The sequence below is a fragment of the Ctenocephalides felis genome, unplaced genomic scaffold (assembly GCF_003426905.1).
Source record: "Ctenocephalides felis isolate EL2017-DRISC unplaced genomic scaffold, ASM342690v1 CF-g0.4_SCAFFOLD_01886, whole genome shotgun sequence".
Lineage (NCBI taxonomy): Eukaryota > Metazoa > Arthropoda > Insecta > Siphonaptera > Pulicidae > Ctenocephalides > Ctenocephalides felis.
In genome coordinates this window covers 134,077,279-134,098,454 of record NW_020538040.1, presented here as the reverse complement: position 1 = coordinate 134,098,454, position 21,176 = coordinate 134,077,279, and the positions used below count along the sequence as shown (strand labels likewise).

Here is a 21,176-nt window from a genome sequence, read left to right as displayed (position 1 = left end):
AAGAGTTCATCTTCCAAGCTGTATATTCATAATATTTCCACGTGGCTTCATCCCACGGCAACTCTCCAGTAAGCATGGCAGTTAAAATTATCCCGCAAGACCAAATATCGGCAGGCTCGGCTTTATAATGTCCAGTTAAAACTTCAGGCGCAATGTAAGGCAGAGTTCCACATCTCTCCTCAAGAAGGCGTTCATGACCATTTACTCGAAATATGGTTGCCATTCCAAAATCTGCAATTTTCAAATTATCTTTATCATCAAAGAGTATATTTTCGGGCTTTAAATCCCTATGTGTTACACCTCTCCTATGTAAATAGTGTAAACCAGACAAAATCTGATTAAAATATTTCTGTGCCTCATTATTTCTCATACCAAATCCAGGCTCTATTCGATCGAACAATTCGCCGCCTTCTGCATACTCCAAGAATATATATTCAATATTTGCTTGTGTTTTTTGTCCGAATAGTTTTAACACGTTTCGGTGGCGTAAAGACTTTTGTATAACAACTTCTTTGTGCACAGCACGTTTAGCATCCCGATGCTTGGCTGTGACGATTGTTTTCATTGCCAGAGCTTCTCCAGTTTCTCGATTTATGACTAGCCTTACTTCGCCATAAGCCCCTTCTCCTAGTATTTCTGTTACGGTCCAACCCCCATCAAATTTGTGCGCTTTTGAAGCCGCCATTTCGCAACGAAAAATTTTTACATTTTTAAAAAAGCCAAAACTGTTTACTATTGAAATTAATATTTGTGAAAAAAAAACAAAATACATTCAAATGTCAAGTTGTTTGTACTACTTTGAAGCGATGACTGTATCAAGCTAGTGGGGCGCATGGCATCGTGCCTTAAGGCAAATAGCTGGAACTTGCCATACCGTAAGTCAACATTCAAAAAATGAAAATAATCATTAATTGTTTTGAATAATTTCAAATAGGTAATTTATTATAAATACATACTGTAAATCTATAAGTGCTTTTTAAATTAGGCCTCGAGCGTATTCTACAAACAACTTTTTGTGTATGTTTATAAAAAATGTATGTAAAATTATTTTATTTTATTTGATTTTTTTGATAATTTATAAGTTTATTCAAAATTTTTTAATTTATTTAGATGTTTGAAATGTTTTGAATTTTTTTAAGGAACGCTTTTTTTATTTTTTTGAGAATTTAGAAATTACTGAAAATATTCTATTTATTTTAAATTTTCAAAATTTAGATTTTTAAATGATTTTATCTGATAATTTGATGTGCATATGTCTAATGAACATTTTTGACCGCTAAATGGCGTTTTATTTAACTTCTTTTAATTGAGAGCCCACAACCCCTGGACCTGTCTTCACTAAAATTTAATCAGTTTTTCATCTTGTCAATACAAGTACAATGTTTTTTGCATTATTAAAAAAGAACGCTCCGTTCTCTTAAAAACTGTGTTACCGTTTTTGGCACTTTTTGCCCCGTATCTTCGGAACGGCTAGACTTGCCTTTACCAAAAACTAATCAGCACGTCTCCTTATCAATACGAATCGAATGTTTTTCGAATTATTCAAATCGGTTGATCAGTGTTCCCGAAATCGTCGACGAAAATTTGTATCCGCACACACACACGCACACACACATCAATTTTTTCTAAGATATGCCAAAATATTCAGAAATGTAAAGAAATATAAAAATTTTCATTTTCGATTTTTTTGCGATTACTATAACTTGCCCTAAGGAAAGTTAAAAATAATTAGTATAAAAATAAATATGACAATACTCCAATATATAATATATATCCAATATATAGAATTTCACATACAATAAAATTGTATAAATACTGCCTTGGGCACATGATTATCAATAAAAGCGCTTTTTGAAACTAGCTGTAAGTGGAATTTTGTCTTAAGGCAATTAGGGCATCGTGCCTTAAGGCAAATTGCTGGAACTTCCCGTACCAAAAATCATTATTTTTTTAAAAACGATTAACATTGTTGAAAAAAATTTACTTCGAAGAAATTAGATTTTTGAGAAACTATAAATTTGACAAAAAATTACTTTTTTTTGAAAAAAAAAATTTATTTGTAAAAAAAAAATTTTTTTGAAAGAAACATTTTTTTTTTGAAAACACAAATTTTTTTTGAAAAGGAAAATGTTTTCTTCATTTTGACATATTTTGGAAATTCTGAACTCTTTTTCAAAGCAATCGTACTGCTTGAACTGCATAGAGACGAAATGTCACAGTGCAAGTGCCGCGCCGCCGTCTAACGCATAAGCATTGGTACGGAACCCATAGAAATGTAAAAACTAGCTGTAAGTGGAATTCTGTCTTAAGGCAATTAGGGCATCGTGCCTTAAGGCAAATTGCTGGAACTTCCCGTACCAAAAATTTTTATTTTTTTTAAAAACGATTAACATTTTTGAAAAAATAAGATTTTTGAGAAACTATAAATTGGACAAAAAATTAGTTTTTTTTTGAAAAAAAAAATTTAAAAAAAAAAATTTTTTTTTTTAAAAAAAAATTTTTTTTGAAAAAAATTTTTTTTTCTTTATTTCGACATATTGTAGAAGATCTGAACTTTTTTTTCAAAGCAATCGTACTGCTTTAACTACATAGGGACAAAATATAAAGCGCGTAAGCGCCGCGTCGCTGTCTAACGCATAAGCATTGGTACGGAACCCATAGGAATGTTAACAAAATGTATACTTATTGTTAAAATCTCTATAAAATATCTGATAATTTGATGTGCATATGTCTAATGATCATTTTTGACCGCCAAATGGCTCATTTTTTTACTTTTTTCTCTATATCTCCGAAACCGCTGGACCTACCTTTATGAAAGTTGTATCGATTCTTCATCTTGTCAATACAAATAAAATGTTTTTTGAATTATTCAAATCGGACGCTCCGTTCTCTTAAAAACTGAGTTACCGTTTTCGGAACTTTTTGCCCCGTATCTTCGGAACGGCTTGACCTGCCTTTGCCAAAAACTAATCAGCACGTCTCCTTATCAATACGGATCGAATGTTTTTTGAATTATTCAAATCGGTTGATCCGTGTTCCCGAAATCGTCGACGAAAATTTGTATCCGCACATACATACACACACATACATACATACACACACACATACACACACACATACACACACACATACACACACACACACACACACACACACACACACATACATCCATTTTTTCTAAGGTATGCCAAAATGTTCAGAAACCTCTGAAACGTAAAGATATATAAAAATTTTCATTTTCGATTTTTTTGCGATTACTATAACTTACCCTACGGGAAGTTAAAAAATTATACTTAATGTTAAAATCTCTATAAAATATCTGATAATTTGATGTGCATATGTCTAATGATCGTTTTTAACCGCCGAATGGCATTTTTTTTACTTTTTTCATTAGATCTCGGAAACCGCTAAACCTGCCTTCATGAAAATTTGATCAATTCTTCACCTTGTCAATACAAGTAAAATGTTTTTTGAATTATTAAAATCGGACGCTCCGTTCTCTTAAAAACTGAGTTACCGTTTTCGGCACTTTTTGCCCCGTATCTTCGGAACGGCTAGACCTGCCTTCGTCAAAAACTTATCAGCACTTCTCCTTATCAATACGAATCGAATGTTCTTTGAATTATTCAAATCGGTTGATCGGTGTTCCCGAAATCGTCGACGAAATTTTGTATCCGCACATACATACACACACGCACACACACACACACATACACACACACACACACACATACATCCATTTTTTCTAAGGTATGCCAAAATATTCAGAAAGCTTTGAAACGTCGAGAAATGCAAAAATTTTCATTTTCGATTTTTTTGCGATTACTATAATTTGCCCTACGGGAAGTTAATAATGGAATATAAAAAATATGATTTGTTTATATTTTACATGCATACGTTTCGGCTAACCCTAGAATATCATTTATAAATTATTCGCAAACTTTATTTTTCGAATAATTCATTCATTCAATTTTTTCAATTTAACCGAAGAAAAAGACGTTTAGCTATAACAATATGCGTAATATTTAAGTTGATAATAATTTTATTTTGTATGAAATCAATGAAATTAGTATATTTGAGTTGCATTACGTGTAAATTCAACGTTGCGTATAAAAATGTTAATACCGGATTTAGCAGAGCGGATAAAATAACTGTTTTGCAACTTTAATTTAAAATTCCTGCTCCGCACATAACATTTTCTATTCGACATGACTTAACTTTTGTAATATATATATATATATATATATATATAGATAGGTGATGTGAAATATGTGAGTAAAATCTTAGAAAACTCATAGCGCACAACATCAAATGAAAAGGAGAATACGCATTTTATTCAGGAAAGTTACACAAACTTCCCGATATGTGTAAATAATCGACTTAATCAATGAAAAATAAATTAATTTATCAGTGATTAAATGTATTCCGAGTGGATTTATTACATACTTACACTTTCAAATCTTTGAAACAAACTTTTTTGAAAAAAGAAAAGTTTTTATTTAATATTTTGAAATATTTTGGAAATTTTGAACATTTTCTCAAAGCAATCGCGCTGCCTTTGCTGCGTCGAGACGAAATATCAAAGCGCGTAAGCGTTGCGTTGAAGTATACAGGTTACACTTATTGACCATTTTTGGCACTTTTTGCACTGTATCTTTGAAGCCTGCCTTGGCCAAAAACTAATCAGCACGTCTCCTTATCAATAGCAATGGAATGTTTTTTGAAAATGCCAAAATGTTCAGAAACCTTCGAAACGTAAAGATATATAAAAATTTTCATTTTCGATTTTTTTGCTATTATTATGACTTATCCTAAGGGATGTTAGTAAATGTACATAATTAGCATTATGGAAACGTTCAACGGCATTGTCTCAGTTGCGACGAGGAAGTCAGTCATTTCAAAAAAATGTTAAAATGCATTACAACAGATATTTAGCAATTACTCCAACATCACAATAAATAATAAATCACTGCAATCATTGACATTTTTGTTTTTACGGCATTTAGCACCAATTACCTTTATCATATTTATTAGTATTAATGTATTTTATTCGCCAATTCGTTAATTTTGTCTATTTTGAGTTAATGTTATTCATTGTTTTAATTATATAAATATAATCTAACTTGATGGATAATATAATTATTTGATGATAATTGAAATTGACTGATTTAATCCTGGATTAAATTTTAATTGAAATTGATTGATCCTGGCTACACTTTTGAATATATAATATACTCGTATAATCCAATATTGTTAGCAGAACAAAATATATTTTGATACCTCGAAATGTACAGAGAACAGCTACAAATAATCTACACGATTTCTAGTACAGACCATTACACACACAGGCACACACACATAAATATACATATATATATAGGGCCGGTCCTGGGGTCCTCAGCGCCCGTTTGCATTTTTTTTTAGCGATTATTGATATTATATAAATTTTCTTATTAATTTTTAATCATTCTGGATTTAGTACACAAAAATTAGATATAATCTAAAAGCGTATAAAATACATTTATTTTAAAATTATTTAGAAAATCGAGGCGATTTGCGGGATGATCATAATCAAAAATTTTTAAATTTTCTATTATTTCTAACGTATTTTACTTATTTATTTTGAACAAAATAACAAAAGAAAAAACAAGCCATTCATTTTTAAATATAAAACTCGTATTTCATATTGGATTTTTTAAATTTAAATTTTTATTTAATTTTTCATTATTTACAATATCCAAAAATTACATCGTAAACTTCTCTTTATTGATATCGTAAGGACCGAATTGTATTCATCTTTACTTTCCCATCAGATTCAAAGTATCAGATTATTGTTTTAAAGTTAAATTTTTAACGTATTATAAAAGTATTGTCCAAAGATTAGCAAAAGATGCAAAGAAATTACATATTTATTGAACTATATTGAAAACAAAAAAAACTAATAATGTTTGTATCTGTATTATTTCTGCAAAGTTAATAATTAAATTTAAAGTATGAGAGCATTAGGTACAAAAAATCAACAATTTTTGGTCCAAAGTTTGCTTTCATTTTTCATATTTGCTTCATTTCCATAACCCAAACCAAGCATGTCTTCAACATTCAAAATTCATCAGATGCTAAATATTTGCAACAAAAACAAAAGTTACAATTCAATTTCTCAGAATAAATAAGCCATTTTCTAACGACTGGCTCCCCATTTTTAATTTTCTTTATTATAAATTGTAAATATTTTTTCAGCTGATATTGTAAATGTAAATGCCCCAATAATTAATTTAATTTACGTTTACGGGATTGAATAATACTAGATAATTTCTTTTTTAATTCCACGTTAACTCCAAACGAAGAAAAAATGGGATAATGGGATAATGAGCAAAACAATAATTTACTATTTTGCGAAGGTATCAATTGTTTCTACATTGTAAATTAAAATATGCTTTTTGTGTCTCCGTATCCATATCCATAGTTAAGTTTGAATGTTTATTATAATCCCTTGAGTATTCTAGATTTTCTATTAAAAAATATAAATAACTAGTGGGGTGTATGGCATCGTGCCTTAAGGCAAATTGCTAGAACTTCCAGTACCGTAACAAAATGTTCGAGGAATATTAAATATTTCAAATAGATTATTATAAAAATTGTAACATTGTCTAATATTTATAAGAATTATATAAACTGAATTGCAGAGTTGAAATTATTTGTGTAAAGTATTTTAGTATTTTAATCAGAATTAAAAATAAAATCTGAATAATTTTCGATATACAAAAAAAATTTTTTTTTTGAAAAAAAATGTTGAAAGAAAAATTTTGAAACAATTTTTTTTCCAAAATCAATTACTTTGTTAAAACAAGCAGAGAGTTCTTTGAATCATTTAAATCGGACGCTTAGTTCTCTCAAAAAACTGCCATTTTTTGCACATTTAGCTCTGTATCTTCGAAATGGCTGGGCCTGCCTTTGCCAAAAACTAGTAACCACTTCTACCAAGCATTACTAATTGAATGATTTTTAGATCATTTTCTCAAAAACTCGATTTCTGTTTTCTGCACTCTTTGCTCTTTATCTACGTAACTGCTGGACGTGCCTTTGCTAAAAACAAATCAGCACATCTCCCTATCAATAGGAATCGAATGTTTTTTGAACCATTCAAATCGGTTGATCCGTGCACCCGAAACGTAAACGAAAAAAGGCGGACACACAAAACACACACATACACACACACATCCATTTTTTCTGAGGTATGCCAAAATGTTCAGAAACCTTCAAAATGTCGAGAAATGCAAAAATTTTCAATTTCGATTTTTGGACGATTACAATAACTTACCATACGGGAAGTTAAATATTATATAATAAATTTTATTTCCGAACCTTGTGTTGGCGCCCCCTAAGGCGTGCGCCCGCATTTTTGCATGCATCGCAAAGTAGAACCGGCTCTAATATATATATATATATATATATATATATATATATATAAATATATATACATAAAATTTTCAAAAGCACAATGAAAAAATATTTTTAGGGAATCTTTATTTTACCATATGTTTCGACATATTATTTTATATCACCACTTGTAGAGATTGAACAATGGAAAATCACATAATTAGCACTGACATGCATATAAAACATATTTTATAATTAAATATTTTATAGTTTATTCCATAACACTCCGAACAAAAGCTATTAGTTCCAGGAAGCACATATCGCATTTTAATACTAGAAGACGGCCAAACAGTTATATCGTTATTCTATCTATGAACAGTAATTTAATTATTCGAATATAATTGTCAGTAATTGTACATTTTATAATTATGTGCAGGTAAAACCATCAGGCCGGTTTGCCTGCCGCGTACCTACAGCGATCCTGCCGGCAAGGAAGGAACCGTGGTAGGTTGGGGCCGAACTAGCGAAGGTGGAACCTTGCCAGGTATCGTGCAGGAAGTAAACGTGCCAATCCTCAGTCTTGCCCAATGCCGATCAATGAAGTACAGAGCTTCTAGGATAACGCCCAACATGGTAAGAAATATACTGTCACAAGAAAATTAAATGCCAAAACAATTCTAACTAGTGGGGCGCATGGCATCGTGCCTTAAGGCAAATTGCTGGAACTTTCCCGTACCAATTTTTTTTTTTTTTAAAACGATTAACATTTTTGAAAAAGTTTTACTTCGAATAAATTAGATTTTTGAGAAACTATAAATTCGACAAAAAAATACTTTTTTTTGTCGAATTTTTTTTTTTGAAAAAAAGAATGTTTTCTTTATTTTGACATAGTTTGGAAATTTTGAACTTTTTTTCAAAGCAATCGTACTGCTTTGACTGCATAGAGACGAAACGTCAAAGCGCGTAAGCGCCGCGTCGCCGTCTAACGGATAAACATTGGTACGGAACCCATAGGAATATAAACAAAATTTGTACTTATTGTTAAAATTTCTATAAAATATCTGATAATTTGATGTGCATATGTCTAATGATCATTTTTGACCGCCAAATGGCATTTTTTTTTTACTTTTTTCATTATATCTCCGAAACCGCTAAACCTGCCTTCATGAAAATTTGATCAATTCTTCATCTTGTTAATACAAGTAAAGTGTTTTTGAATTATTAAAATCGTACGCTCCGTTCTCTTAAAAACTAAGTTACTATTTTTTGCACTTTTTGCCCCGTATCTTCGGAACGGCTAGACCTGAATTCGCCAAAAACTAATCGGCACGTCTCCTTATCAATACGAATCGAATGTTTTTTTAATTATTCAAATCGTTTGATCGGCGTTTCCGAAATCGTCGACGAAAATTTGTATCTACACACACATACACGCACATACACACACACATACATCCATTTTTTTAACAAAGGTATGCCAAAATATTCAGAAACCTTTGAAACGTAAAGATATATAAAAATTTTCATTTTCGATTTTTTTGCGATTACTATAACTTGCCCTACGGGAAGTTAATATTCTTCGGCTCAATAAAGAGAAGACTCAAACTAGTGGTGCATAGCATTGTGCCTTAAGGCAAATTGCTGGAACTTCCCGTACGAAAAATTATTTTTTTAAAAAAAGATTCAATTTTTATTGTATAACTTCGAGAAAATAAAAATTGCCCTCTTTGAAAAATTTGATTTTTCTTTATACTTTGACTTATTTTGGAAATTTTGAACGTTTTTCAAAGCAATCGCGATAAGTTAGCTGTGCGGAAACAAAAAATTTAAAGCGTGTCGCAGGATAACAGAACAAAATTTGTTCTTATTATTAAAATATCTATAAAATATGTGATAATTTGATGCATATGCACATCTAATGATCATTTTTGTCCGCCAAATAGCATTTATTAACTTCCTGAAGGAGAAGTTTGTTTTCATAAAAAATCCGATTCGCTAATTTTATATTTTCTCGACGTTTCCAGCCATTCTGAATCGAATGAGACCAAATTTGGAAAAAGTATGTGTGTGTGTGAACAGTTTTTTTGCCGTGAATCGACGTTTTCTCAGAAACGGCTAGACCGATTTCAAAAATTTAAAAGCCATTCGACGTATCTAGATAAAAACTATTTTTCGTCAGTTTTGTCAACCAACCGACAATCGGCAAAGCCGTTTCTTTATAAATAGCAGAAAAGTAAAAATTCTGAATCGATTTTGAAAGTTTAAAAACCGTTCGAAAGATATTGGTTGAGATTGATAATTATTAATTATAGGTAAAAATCTACCGGGCCGTTTTCTTGAAATTAACTGTTGAATAAAAATGTTTGCCGATTTTTATGAACCTTTTTCTGGCAATAAATATCATAGTCTTGTAAAACATACTAAAATGTTATGGCCCTACGACAAATAATTTAATGTTAAAAATTTATTAAAGTTTGGAAATATTATAGTCAAAATTTGCTTTTGCGATGAGTCAAACATTAATAATTCATTCAAATTTAAAAATAATAAGCTACAATTTTAGGCCATACAAGCACGTGTCTCTACAATATAATTAATATAAATACAGTTAATTTAAATGTGTTCGAAAAAATTCTATTGAAAAGCGCAATGTTTAGATTTAATTGAAAGCGATAAGTTTATTTTTGAAATAAATAGTTGAAAATTGTATCTAAATATCTAAATTTCAATTTCGATTGAATAAGTCAATTCTTACACATTTCGAGAAGTTCATGCAACTTGCTTCAAGGCTAAATGCCATTTTCAACTCGCAAAAACTTAAACGGTTTTTAATTTTGTCAATACAAGTAAAATGTTTTTTGAATCATTCCAATCGAACGCTACGTTCTCTCATAATTACCATTTTTGGAACTTTTTGCCCATATCTTCGGAACATCTAAACCTGCCTTTGCCAAAAACTAATCAGCACGTCTTCTTATCAATAGAAATCGAATGTTTTTTTTAATCATTCAAATTGATCCGTGTTATCCGTAAAATCGATCCACATAGGTATAAGTATACCAAAATGTTCAGAAACCTTTCAAACTTAAAGATATATAAACAATTTTATTTTCGATTTTTTGCCATTACTATAACTTACCCTACGCGATGTTAAGTATGGCCCATCGAACAAAAAATAAGTAATGATATCAACTCCCTACTTATCAACAACATCCCGTTTGAATTTTCTTCTGTTTCTAAATTTCAAAGCATTCGATTGCATAAGAACAAACTGGGACCCATATTCATTCATATAATTAAAATTGCTGAATGAAATGCCAACAGTTTTTTACCTCACAAAAATGAAGTAGAATGTTTTTTAAAATTTGACGTAATAGATATCTTATTAATTTCAGAATCACACTTCACTGAAAAAACCTACTTTTCATCTACACTACTTAAAATTCAAATCATCCAAGTGGCAGGGGTCGCGGCGCGTCAGCTATATTAATCAAAAATAATATAAAGCACTTTACTCTACCAAATATTTGTGATGATTTTCTACAAACAATTCAAATTTCTGTTAAAACAAATTTATATAATTTTTGTGTTTCTGCTGTTTATTGTCCACCAAGTTTCTTGTTCTCAGTATTCTTCATTTTTCTTACAATTAGGTAATAAATTTATAATTGGTGGCGACATTAATTGTAAACATATTGCCTTAGGTTCTAGACTGACTACAGCCAAAGGTAAGGTACTTCATGCAGCCATAGAGCAAAATAACCTCTTCTATACGAGTATTTCAACTTGTAGACCAACACATTAGCCTTCTGATCCAGTTAAAGTTCCAAACCATTTAGATTTTTTTTATTGTAAGAGGTATTGCTCATTCAAATCTTAATATTGAATCTAGTTACGATTCTCTTCTGATCATTCTCCAATACTTATGACCTTTAGCACATTTCCTACTCCAGCTAACAACAATCACATTCCTCAAAACAAATTTTTTAACTGAACACAATTTAAATCCATACTTGAACCAAAATTATTTCCAAAATCAAGGCCTACTAACTTTATTGATATAGAAAATAAAACTAGTGGGGTGTATGGCATCGTGCCTTAAGGCAAATTGCTGGAACTTCCCGTATCGCAACGATATAATCGAGGAATATAAATAATATAAATAAAATGTTTTAAAATTGATTATTATAAATATTGTAACATTGTCTATTTATATTTATAAGAATTATATAAACTAAATTGGAAAGTTGAAATTGTTTAAAGTATATTAGAACAAAATTGAAATGAAAATCTGAATTATTTTCGATATACAAACCAACTTTTTTGGAAATTTCCAAAATCAATTATTTTGTTAAAACAACCAGAAAGTTTTTGGAATCATTCAAATCGGACACTTAGTTCTCTCAAAAACTGCCATTTTTTGCACATTTAGCTCTGTATCTCCGAAACTGCTGGACCTGCCTTTGCCAAAAACTAATCAGCACATCTCCCTATCAATAGGAATCGAATGTTTTTTGAACCATTCAAATCGGTTGATCCGTACACCCGAAAACGTGGACGAAAAAATGTATCCATACATACATATACACTCACACACACTCACACACACTCAAACATCCTTTTTTGCTGAGGTATGCCAAAATGTTCAGAAACCTTCAAAACGTCGAGAAATGTAAAAATTTTCAATTTCGATTTTCGGCCCATTACAATAACTTACCCTACGGGAAATTAAAAAAGATTTTTTTGAGCTTGTACGTAAAACAACCAAGCAGATCACCCTGAATATTATTCCAAGAAATAATAATATAATAATTCCGCTAGAGATTAGGAAGCTAATTGCACAGAAACGAAAAGCAAGACGTACCTGGCAACATTCTCATCTATCAAAGGGATAAGACATCCCTTAATCATCTGAATAATACACTCACAAAAAAGATGAAAGAATGGAAAAATTGCATTCTGCAATTCAGGTCATATATACTTAGAATAATAAATCGAAAACAGGCAATTTAAACCGATTATTTATTTAATTCCTCTTTGTCTCTTGCATGTAGAATGCAATTCTAGGGATTTTTATCAAAATAATATATTTAACTAAAGAATATATTTAAATTACAAAAAAGAGCGGTAAGAATAATTTTTTACCTTAGTTCTTTGTCCATAAGGAATTTTAACCGCTAATATAACTCCCTTACTGTTCCTTGTATATTTTTGCTACTCACGTTGTCATTCACAAAAATAATCCTGAATGCTTTAACGTTTTTTAAATTTCGAATTTTTATTATAAAAGGATGAATTTGTCTAAAAAGGAACTAGTTTTAAAACATTTTTTTAATAAGACTAACTAGAAGCAGACTTTATAGAAAATTCCGTTACAGGTTAGAAAATTGAGTGCTCGTCAATTTCACAGCACTATTTTGTAAGAGTCGAAGACAGATATGCGCTGGTTCGAACCCTGGTAGAGTTATTTTTTAAAATTTTATTTCCACATCTATCTGATTAAATATTATTATAAATAATAATTAATATCAATTAGTTACATATACTACATAAAAACATTTGTTGTTTAATACATAAATATATGATATTTGTAAATAGTTGATATATACATATGAAAGAACTCTGTAAATACATGTATTTGCATTGCATATTAATAATAAAACATTTTTTTCATGAATAAGATATATTTAACTTCGAGAACTACAATTTACTGGATGGTATTTATCATAAAAACATGAGAAACATAAAAATGCATTACAGTGAGCACATTTTAAAAAAACTGCTGTATTACATGGACATTTGGCACTACCTACAGATCCAGGAAAGCATACCTGTTTCACATTCAAAAATACTTCTCCTGTACTTTCTAATTTGCTCGCAAACCATGCATATCTTATCATTTTTTGAAATAAAACAGCGGATAACTGGTGGTGTATTAATGAATGAATTTTGATCGCTTCTCTTCGATTCAGTTCTCTTTCAATTTGTGTAACTTAGTAACAATTTTGGACTTTTCGTATAAACCCCTTCACTTGCCTAAAAAAAATGACGTCACAAGGTTGACAATAAGGTGTACAATGCGGAGAAATAATCTTTATGGTGCTAGTTCCTTCCCCGTCTTCATTTGTAAAATTATTAAATAATTCTGAGTCTGTCTGACCATCTCATGATGTCTTTTTGTTTCCCACATATGGCCATAAAACATTATTAATGTAGGACACAAAATGAACTCTCGTTAATTTTCCGCTTTTAGATGTAGTCAGAAAAACGTTTCCAAATGTATTTTTGATATCTTGGGCCAAATTCGCCCGCTAGCTCACGCAAACATAAAAATATTTTAGGCAGTAGTTTTTCGGAAGCTGTCATAGAGTACTGTGCTGTATAAGTGTGAGTCTCTTTACTAAAATCTCCCAAAAACATTTCCGTCACGTTTTTTCCTTTATACGATAAAGTTATCTTAACATCTATTCTCATCCATACTCACATCTAGTTTGGTCTGTATTTATAACAAAATCTTTACTGAAAATCGGTATAATATTCGATATATACTTTTGAAAATTTTTTGATTCGTCCAAAATCACATCAATTATCCGATTAAAATTGAAAGGCGGCAGCAGATGCCCATTGTTATAATAATTTAGATGTAACGGATTTTCTCAATGCACGAGCTTGTTGAAACCTATCAAATGTCCACTTGTTAATTATTTCAAATTTTTCGCTCAAAGTACTGCCATTAATAATATCCTTTTCAAATCTTTAATAATATCCGAACCAAACTTTTGCAGACTTTTAATAGTCCAACTCGGATGCTCATCGGCTAATTAATTGCACCACCATGATTTTTAAATCTATCGAAATAAATAACGATTTATATTTTTTTCCATTGGCTCATATTCTTCACTTTCCGTAGTTAGTTCAGTACTTTTCGAACTTTCATTTGTTGTTTCTGTAAAAGACGAACTAAAGTTTGCTGAAGACGATGTTTCGTCAGAATCCTCACTTTTATTTTCAAGATCCATATATAATTCATTAACTATTCCAAAAGAATGATCTTCTAGAGCATTAACAACAAGTAAAAAAAGCCTTCACCCGGCTCTGCTGCACCAATAAAAATACTCGCCCTATGACAGAAATTGTAATAATAATACATCATACAGTTGTTGCCATAACTGTTTGGGTTGCCAGCTGTCAGAACAGGCTCGTATTAAGTCAAAATCAGCACAACAGCTTGTAAGACTATTAAGTTCTGATTGCTGTTCATAAATAATAAAAAAATCATGTATCAATTGCAGTTATGTGCCGGTAAAGGAAGACAAGACTCGTGCCAAGGTGATAGTGGTGGACCTCTACTCATCCAGACCAGCGAGAGGCATGAGATAGTTGGTAAGCTAATAACCTTAGACTTTCTGTCAATATTAAAAAATGTTTTCGATACAAATTTAGAAGTTGCTATAAGTAGTAATTCATTGAATAATAATTTAGAAACATGTGAAGCAGCAATCTAACAAAGAGAACCCGCGCGTTGCTCGTCTCGGATTTTGATGAAATTTGGCACAATTGTAGATTTTATGCCGAACCTGGCCGTGGTAAAACATTAGAGGCCTATGAAAAGCGGTTTATTTATAAAAATTAATTAAAGTTTGCATTTTAGCTGCGCGCTGTACCATATAACAAGGAAGAAAAAATGTAATTTATTTGCATATATTAACTACTTTAAGGTTTATAATTGGCGGGATGGTACTTATCATAGAAACAAGAAAAACATGAAAATAAATTGCAATGAGCACATTTCACAAATGCAGTAGTATTACATAAACATTTTTCACTAGCGACGGTTTCCGCGAAATATACTTGATTCACATTCAAAAAAATTTCTCTCGTATTAGCCAGTTTGCTTGCAAACCAAGCATATTGGATCATATTCTGAAAAATATGCGCAGATAACTGATGATGAATTAGAGAATGTATCCTTAAGGCATCTTCTCTTCTATTTAATTCTCTTTCTAATTGCCTAATTTGGTAACAATTTTAAATTTTCTTCATAAATAACTTTACCTGTCTGTAGAAATAAATGTCACAAGGCTGGCAGTATGGTGTGCGAAGGGGTGGTAATATTTCTACTGTACTGGTTCGTTGCCCTACTTCGTTTGTAAACTAATTATTGAAAAGTGATGGATCAGTTTTACCACCCCAAGAATCTAATATTAATAAAAATTTCTCCCTTTATCATATGGCTTAAGCATATTATCAATAAAATATGAAAAAAGTTCCTTCGTCATTTTACCGTTTTTCGACGCAGTGACACAAATATTTTTGAATTCGTGTTCAAAGTTTTGAACATCAATTTGAACTTTTGGTCCAAACTGACCGTTCGGCTCGCGCATACATAAAAATACTTTGGGCAGCAACTTTCCATATGCGTAACTTTAGTGAAGTCTCCTATAACTTTTTCCCCCTTATTAGACAATGACCTTTTAACGTCCGTTCTGTATTCGCACCTGGTCAGTATTAATAATGAAATCATTTTCAAAGTTCAATGAAATATTACATATATATTTTTGAAATTTGCTAGCGTCCTCCAATATTTTATAAATATCTAACGCTTTTTTTGATTTGAAATATTGAGTAGCACGTGTTTGTACAATTTTATGTTTGGATTTGAAAGTATCAATCCATGTCTCGGATGCTTTGAACTTAAAAGAGTCACTTTCAAACTGAAGTGCTACCACGGACGCCCATTGCTGTAATAATTTTGTAGTTACAGGTTTTTTCGATGCGCCAGCTTCTTGGAATCTATCATATGTCCACTTATTAATTTGATCAAATTTTTCATTTGATGTGCCGCCATTTAAACCGTCCCTTTGCCATTTTTTCAAATCTGACTTTGTTTTAAGCGCTGCTGTTCCAAACTTCTGTAGGCCTTTGGTAGTCCATTTGGGATGTTGTTCAGCTAATTGTATTACTTTTAACTTTAAATCTAATGGGATAAACAAAGTTTTAGTTTTCTTTGGTAATGGCGTATTCCCATTGCTTTCCGTTGTTGGATCCGTGCTTTCTGTTGTATCCGTGCTAACAATACTAATATTCGACTCCGCAAAAGACGAACTTAAATTTGGTGAAGATGATTTTTCGCCGGAATCAATAATTACTACTTGTTCATGCTTCATAAACAATCCATTAACAGTCACAAACGAGTGTTCTTCTAAAATATCAATAATAGCATCACAAAAAAAAAATTACAAGAACAATGGCTTTTTCGAATTATTTAACACTCGGAACTCCATCAATGTTTTTTAATTCAAATAGTTTTTTTACACACATCAAATGCATCCACAATAACTGGCTTTTCATGAGAAAAAACACTATCATCATCACTGGGCACATTAATTTTATCATCAGCCATTTTGATCACGCACAATATCACAACTAAACACTTCAAGACACAAAATTATAATGAATTAAATGATTATTTGTTAAATAACTCTTTACCTGTATCATAAAATTTTCCGTAAGTTCGTTCATCATTTACTGCAGTGATACATGCGCAAATCTGTACCTGTATGCAATATACAGGTACCCTTTAATATCGACGGACTAGGAAGTACCGTAATATCAAATTATTAATATTCTAGCCAATATTTTATAAAAAATTTTAATACAGACGTTACAAGGTATTTCACTATTAAAGTTTGTTAGTAAAGTTCAGTCACTTTACCATTGGGCTATGACTGAACTGATAACAGTGCACGTTGCAAGCTATGTATAGCGGCTATGGTATAGCGCGCTGCTAAAATGCAAACTTTAATTAATTTTTATAACTAAACCGCTTTTCATAGACCTCTAATGTTTCACCACGGTCAGTTTGAGCATAAAATCTACAATTGTGCCAAATTTCATCAAAATCCCAGACGAGCAACGCGCGGGTTCTCCTTGTAAGGGATCAAATCTCGAATAAAATTTAAATCTTACAACAACGCTGTTGGAATCCTTCATATAAATTGGTAATGAAAACTGTCAAAATGTATTTGCTGTTCGGTCAGGCGTTTTACATATGAAATCTAACCTCATCTATAAGTTATCAATGACATCAGAAAGATGTAGTTATGATAACGTTTTTTAACGTTTGTGCGTTGTTTGGATTATGTTTTATTATCTCCTACTTATGCTACACCTCTCATGTCTCCTTATAATGCCAGACTAAGGTCAAGCTTCACAGGGTCTTCTTTCCCCGCTAATTTTTCCAGCCCGTTCCTTGGCAGTGGTTCCGCTAGAATGCTAGGGACAGTGGAAATCCCGTTAATCCACTAATGCGCGTCACTAATTAAATGACGAGGCATTTGGCTATATTTTTTTGTTAAGGGGAGAATGGATTTATGCACACCGGTCGCCAGGTTGACCAGGTAGTGTGGGACTCAACTCGCAAGCAATACCCACTAAACCTAACTCCTAGTATCGTGCCTGATGGTTATTATGCGCAAGCAGCACGCTGAAATCAGGTACATCCTACCCTATTGTCGTCGTTTCATGGACGTTGTTTTTGTCTATGCTCCAAAACCGTTCAGTCCACCGATCAACACACGCGTAGATATTATTTTTAGTTCCTCTTTCTTAATGACTTTACCTGATAGCAGAAAGTTGGCCGTGTCATAGTGTCACACGCTTCTGTTGTTCAACGTGACTGTACCATATACCACTTCTGAAGTATTGTATCTCTCCTTGATTAAAGCATCCAAGCTCTTGTAGTAATCAATCTTGCGTCTGTGGGTCAACTCCATATCCACATTACTTCCCACAATTTGAGTGTCAAGTCGAATGGAGGATTGTCCCTACGACGCAATTAGGTCTGGCTTGCGTGTTCCGTCTGGTGTTTGGAATATGGGTTCCCAGTCAACACGAGAATGCGTCGTCTCTAGAGACCGTTTAAGGTATTTTGTGACGGCCTTATGCCTGTCAATCCTTTGTATGTTTCTTCGATGGCACGTTTGCAAGATATGATCCAGTGTTTCGAGAGCGTTGCACCCTGCTGTACAAAACCTATTTTCCCGGCGGCCTCTCCTGTTGCAACTTTTGCAGGGCATATAGTTGATTCTGAGTCGAGTGGAATTGATGAAGTCCCGGCTTGATAAGATTTTGGTGCCATCGGTAATCCACCGGTGTTGCTGCGGGACTTTCGATGATTTAGCGTCGGTCAACCATCTACTGAATTGTGGAGCAGCTTGCCAACTACCATCTAATAGTTTGACTGAAGTTATTAAGATAGTTTATTTCCATTATCGGTGAGGCGTTTTACATATTTTTCTATCTCAAGCTGATGGTAACGTGATTCTGTCCATCCCAGTTTTAAGAGTATGTTCCTTCGTCTGAGAGGCACCAACTATCTTAGAGACGGAAGGGATAAACCCCCGTCTGTGTCTCTGGCAGGAGTAGGCGTTGGTTGTTATCGGTTGGTAACCTCAGCCAGGATCTTACGGCTTTTCTAATAATTGTGTCGCCCAAGTGCGGGCCTAGCGTAAGCTGATGAAATAATGTGGGAATCCCGACGGTTTTTAGCCCGAACAGCCGTTGCTGGGGTTTTAAAGAAGCGCTGGACAGCTTCTCAATAATGTGTTGTAATTTCTTGTTCAGGTCGCGCATTATAGCACCCTTCGGAGTAAAAGATACTTCTAAATAGCTCCATACTTCCACCCTAGAGAGGGCGGGCAAGTCACGATTACCACATCAGAACTTAATACTTTTATCAATAATCGATTTCTGTGCGTGTGGCACATTTCTGATGGAGCTAGAAAATGACTTAGCGTAGTTAACTATAAGGCCACACTTTGATAGTAAAACGTCAGTGTGGTCAAGCAGTGCTTGAAAACCTTTTTGAGACGATGCCACAGGGACAAGGTAGTCAGCAAAAGCTAAGATTTTCCTCTATCAATAACCCCTATCTCAGATGGGGCGCTTTCAATGAGTCTGTTATCAATAAGATTGAACAAGACTGGCGATGAAGGGTCTCCTTGTTTTACCCCGCTCCTCGGACTAACGAGATCCGAGGATCAGATTTTATACCGGTGTTTTGTGCAGCTGTTCGTATATATCCTATTAATATACTCCACCTACCTATTCGGTAGGTTGTAAAACTTCAAAGTATCAATTAATGCATTATGCGATATAGAATCAAACGTCGGTTGACGCAATAAATACAGGTTTGTATTTTTGTTTGTGATATTTTAGTAGGCAGTCAAGTGCGACTTCGGTGATCTCATTTGGCCTTTAGTGGCTTTAGTGGCTTCCAGTGATCGACCAGGTGTAACAGAAAAAAGAGCTTTGTTTGTGCTGCTTCTTCCTAGCCATGAGCGCTTGTTTTTCTTCAGTCCATCGGGCTGAGGCTCTATCATCGCCATTCTGCTGTCATAACACTTTTTATGTTGGCTTTGTTTGTGTACTACACTTATAACACTTTGTTATATTCACGGTAGCGGCAAAGATGATTCCCTGTATCAGTCAGTGGGTAAGGATCTACTGGTCTCCCCGAGTTTAAATGATTTATCCGAGGCTTTGCATTGATTGAACCGACTGTTAATAGGAGCGAGAAGGTTGGCAGCTCACAGGTCCATAAGCGCAGCGGTGATACTTAGTTCCCTCCAAAGAGATACTAACGGTGAGACCCATGAAAAGGGGGCCACGTGCTTGACTACGGTTCCGAAGAGATCGTAATCTCCCACAAGACCGACCGAGCGGAGGCCACGAGCTTGACTTTGGTCTCTAGGAAACCGCAGTCTCTTCCACCAAACGCCGTTTACCTCTCTTGTTTGTCATACCAAGTTATATAAAGATTATACCATAACATAGCTCCGGTGTCTCTCGCTTCTTCAATTTCCACAACAGTTTGGCTGTTTTTCTTTGGCGTGGGATGCCGTAGGTTCTCCAACCATCGATTATCGAGGTCGAAAAAACGCGTCATGGCAGTTGCAACACTACTCGTTTTTGTCTTAATCTTCATGTGAATGTTGGATTTCGACTTAATCATCTTGTGGAGGTCAGTTAGAAGTGTTTCGAGGCGTCTCAGTGCCTCCATCATTTGATTTTCCACGCTCTTTTTTATACTCCCAGTAGCATTTCTCGACAGCGAAGCCATGGGGTCTACTACGCTGTCCAAACGGTCGCATGATGACGACGACTTCGGGCCCGTTCGCAAACCCTCGGCCGCCGGTACTGAGCTATCCTCTGTACTGTAAATGATTCTACTTTATTTTTCTCCATATTCATTGACGTTCTTCCGCTTTGCATGGTCAGGTGAAGTGACCAACCCTACCTACATGTAGGGGAGTTTTGTACACGGGAGCTATTTTATTTCACTCCTACCCTATGTTCCTAACCGCTAAGCAGGCTTTGCGAGCCAAGAACAGGGAGGGCTTTCTCCAATCCACACGTGGAGACGCGCCCGGTAGCAGTTTCTCCTCAGCCCCGAGTACCATAACAATGCTATGTGACATTTCTATTTTATCAGAGAATTGGCCACAACGTTGGCGATCGTGGCAATATATTAAACTGAACTGATTTAGCTCTTTATATATATTTTTTTTATTAATTTCGAATTATACTTTTGCTTTTAATAAAAATAATGAAAACTAATCAGGACAATTTTAAATTGACATGTTTTAAAAAAACTTATAACATCAGTAAATCAATTAATTATAGTGCATAAACACGATCTTATATTTTCTAAAAGAGCGTCCTATTATTCCAAACATTAATAATTTTGCATAAATCAACCACTAGTAGTACTAGAATAATTTAAGATACACGGTTAG

At 33.1% G+C, this 21,176-nt stretch overlaps 2 protein-coding genes across 2 annotated transcripts in view; one reads left to right on the top strand and one right to left on the bottom strand.

The window, feature by feature from the left end:
• LOC113375578 (trypsin-1-like) overlaps positions 1 to 21,176 on the bottom strand; it is a gene marked incomplete in the record, with an annotated part of 382,748 nt that overhangs the window by 109,306 nt on the left and 252,266 nt on the right.
• The window catches only part of LOC113375579 (trypsin-1-like), a gene marked incomplete at its 5' end in the record, with an annotated part of 29,719 nt that overhangs the window by 7,888 nt on the left and 655 nt on the right, over positions 1 to 21,176 (top strand). Inside the window, 2 exons of the mRNA XM_026615511.1 lie at positions 7,814 to 8,010; positions 14,670 to 14,760. Of these exons, the coding sequence (XP_026471296.1) occupies positions 7,814 to 8,010; positions 14,670 to 14,760 (288 nt within the window). The remainder of the gene's footprint in view (positions 1 to 7,813; positions 8,011 to 14,669; positions 14,761 to 21,176) is intronic.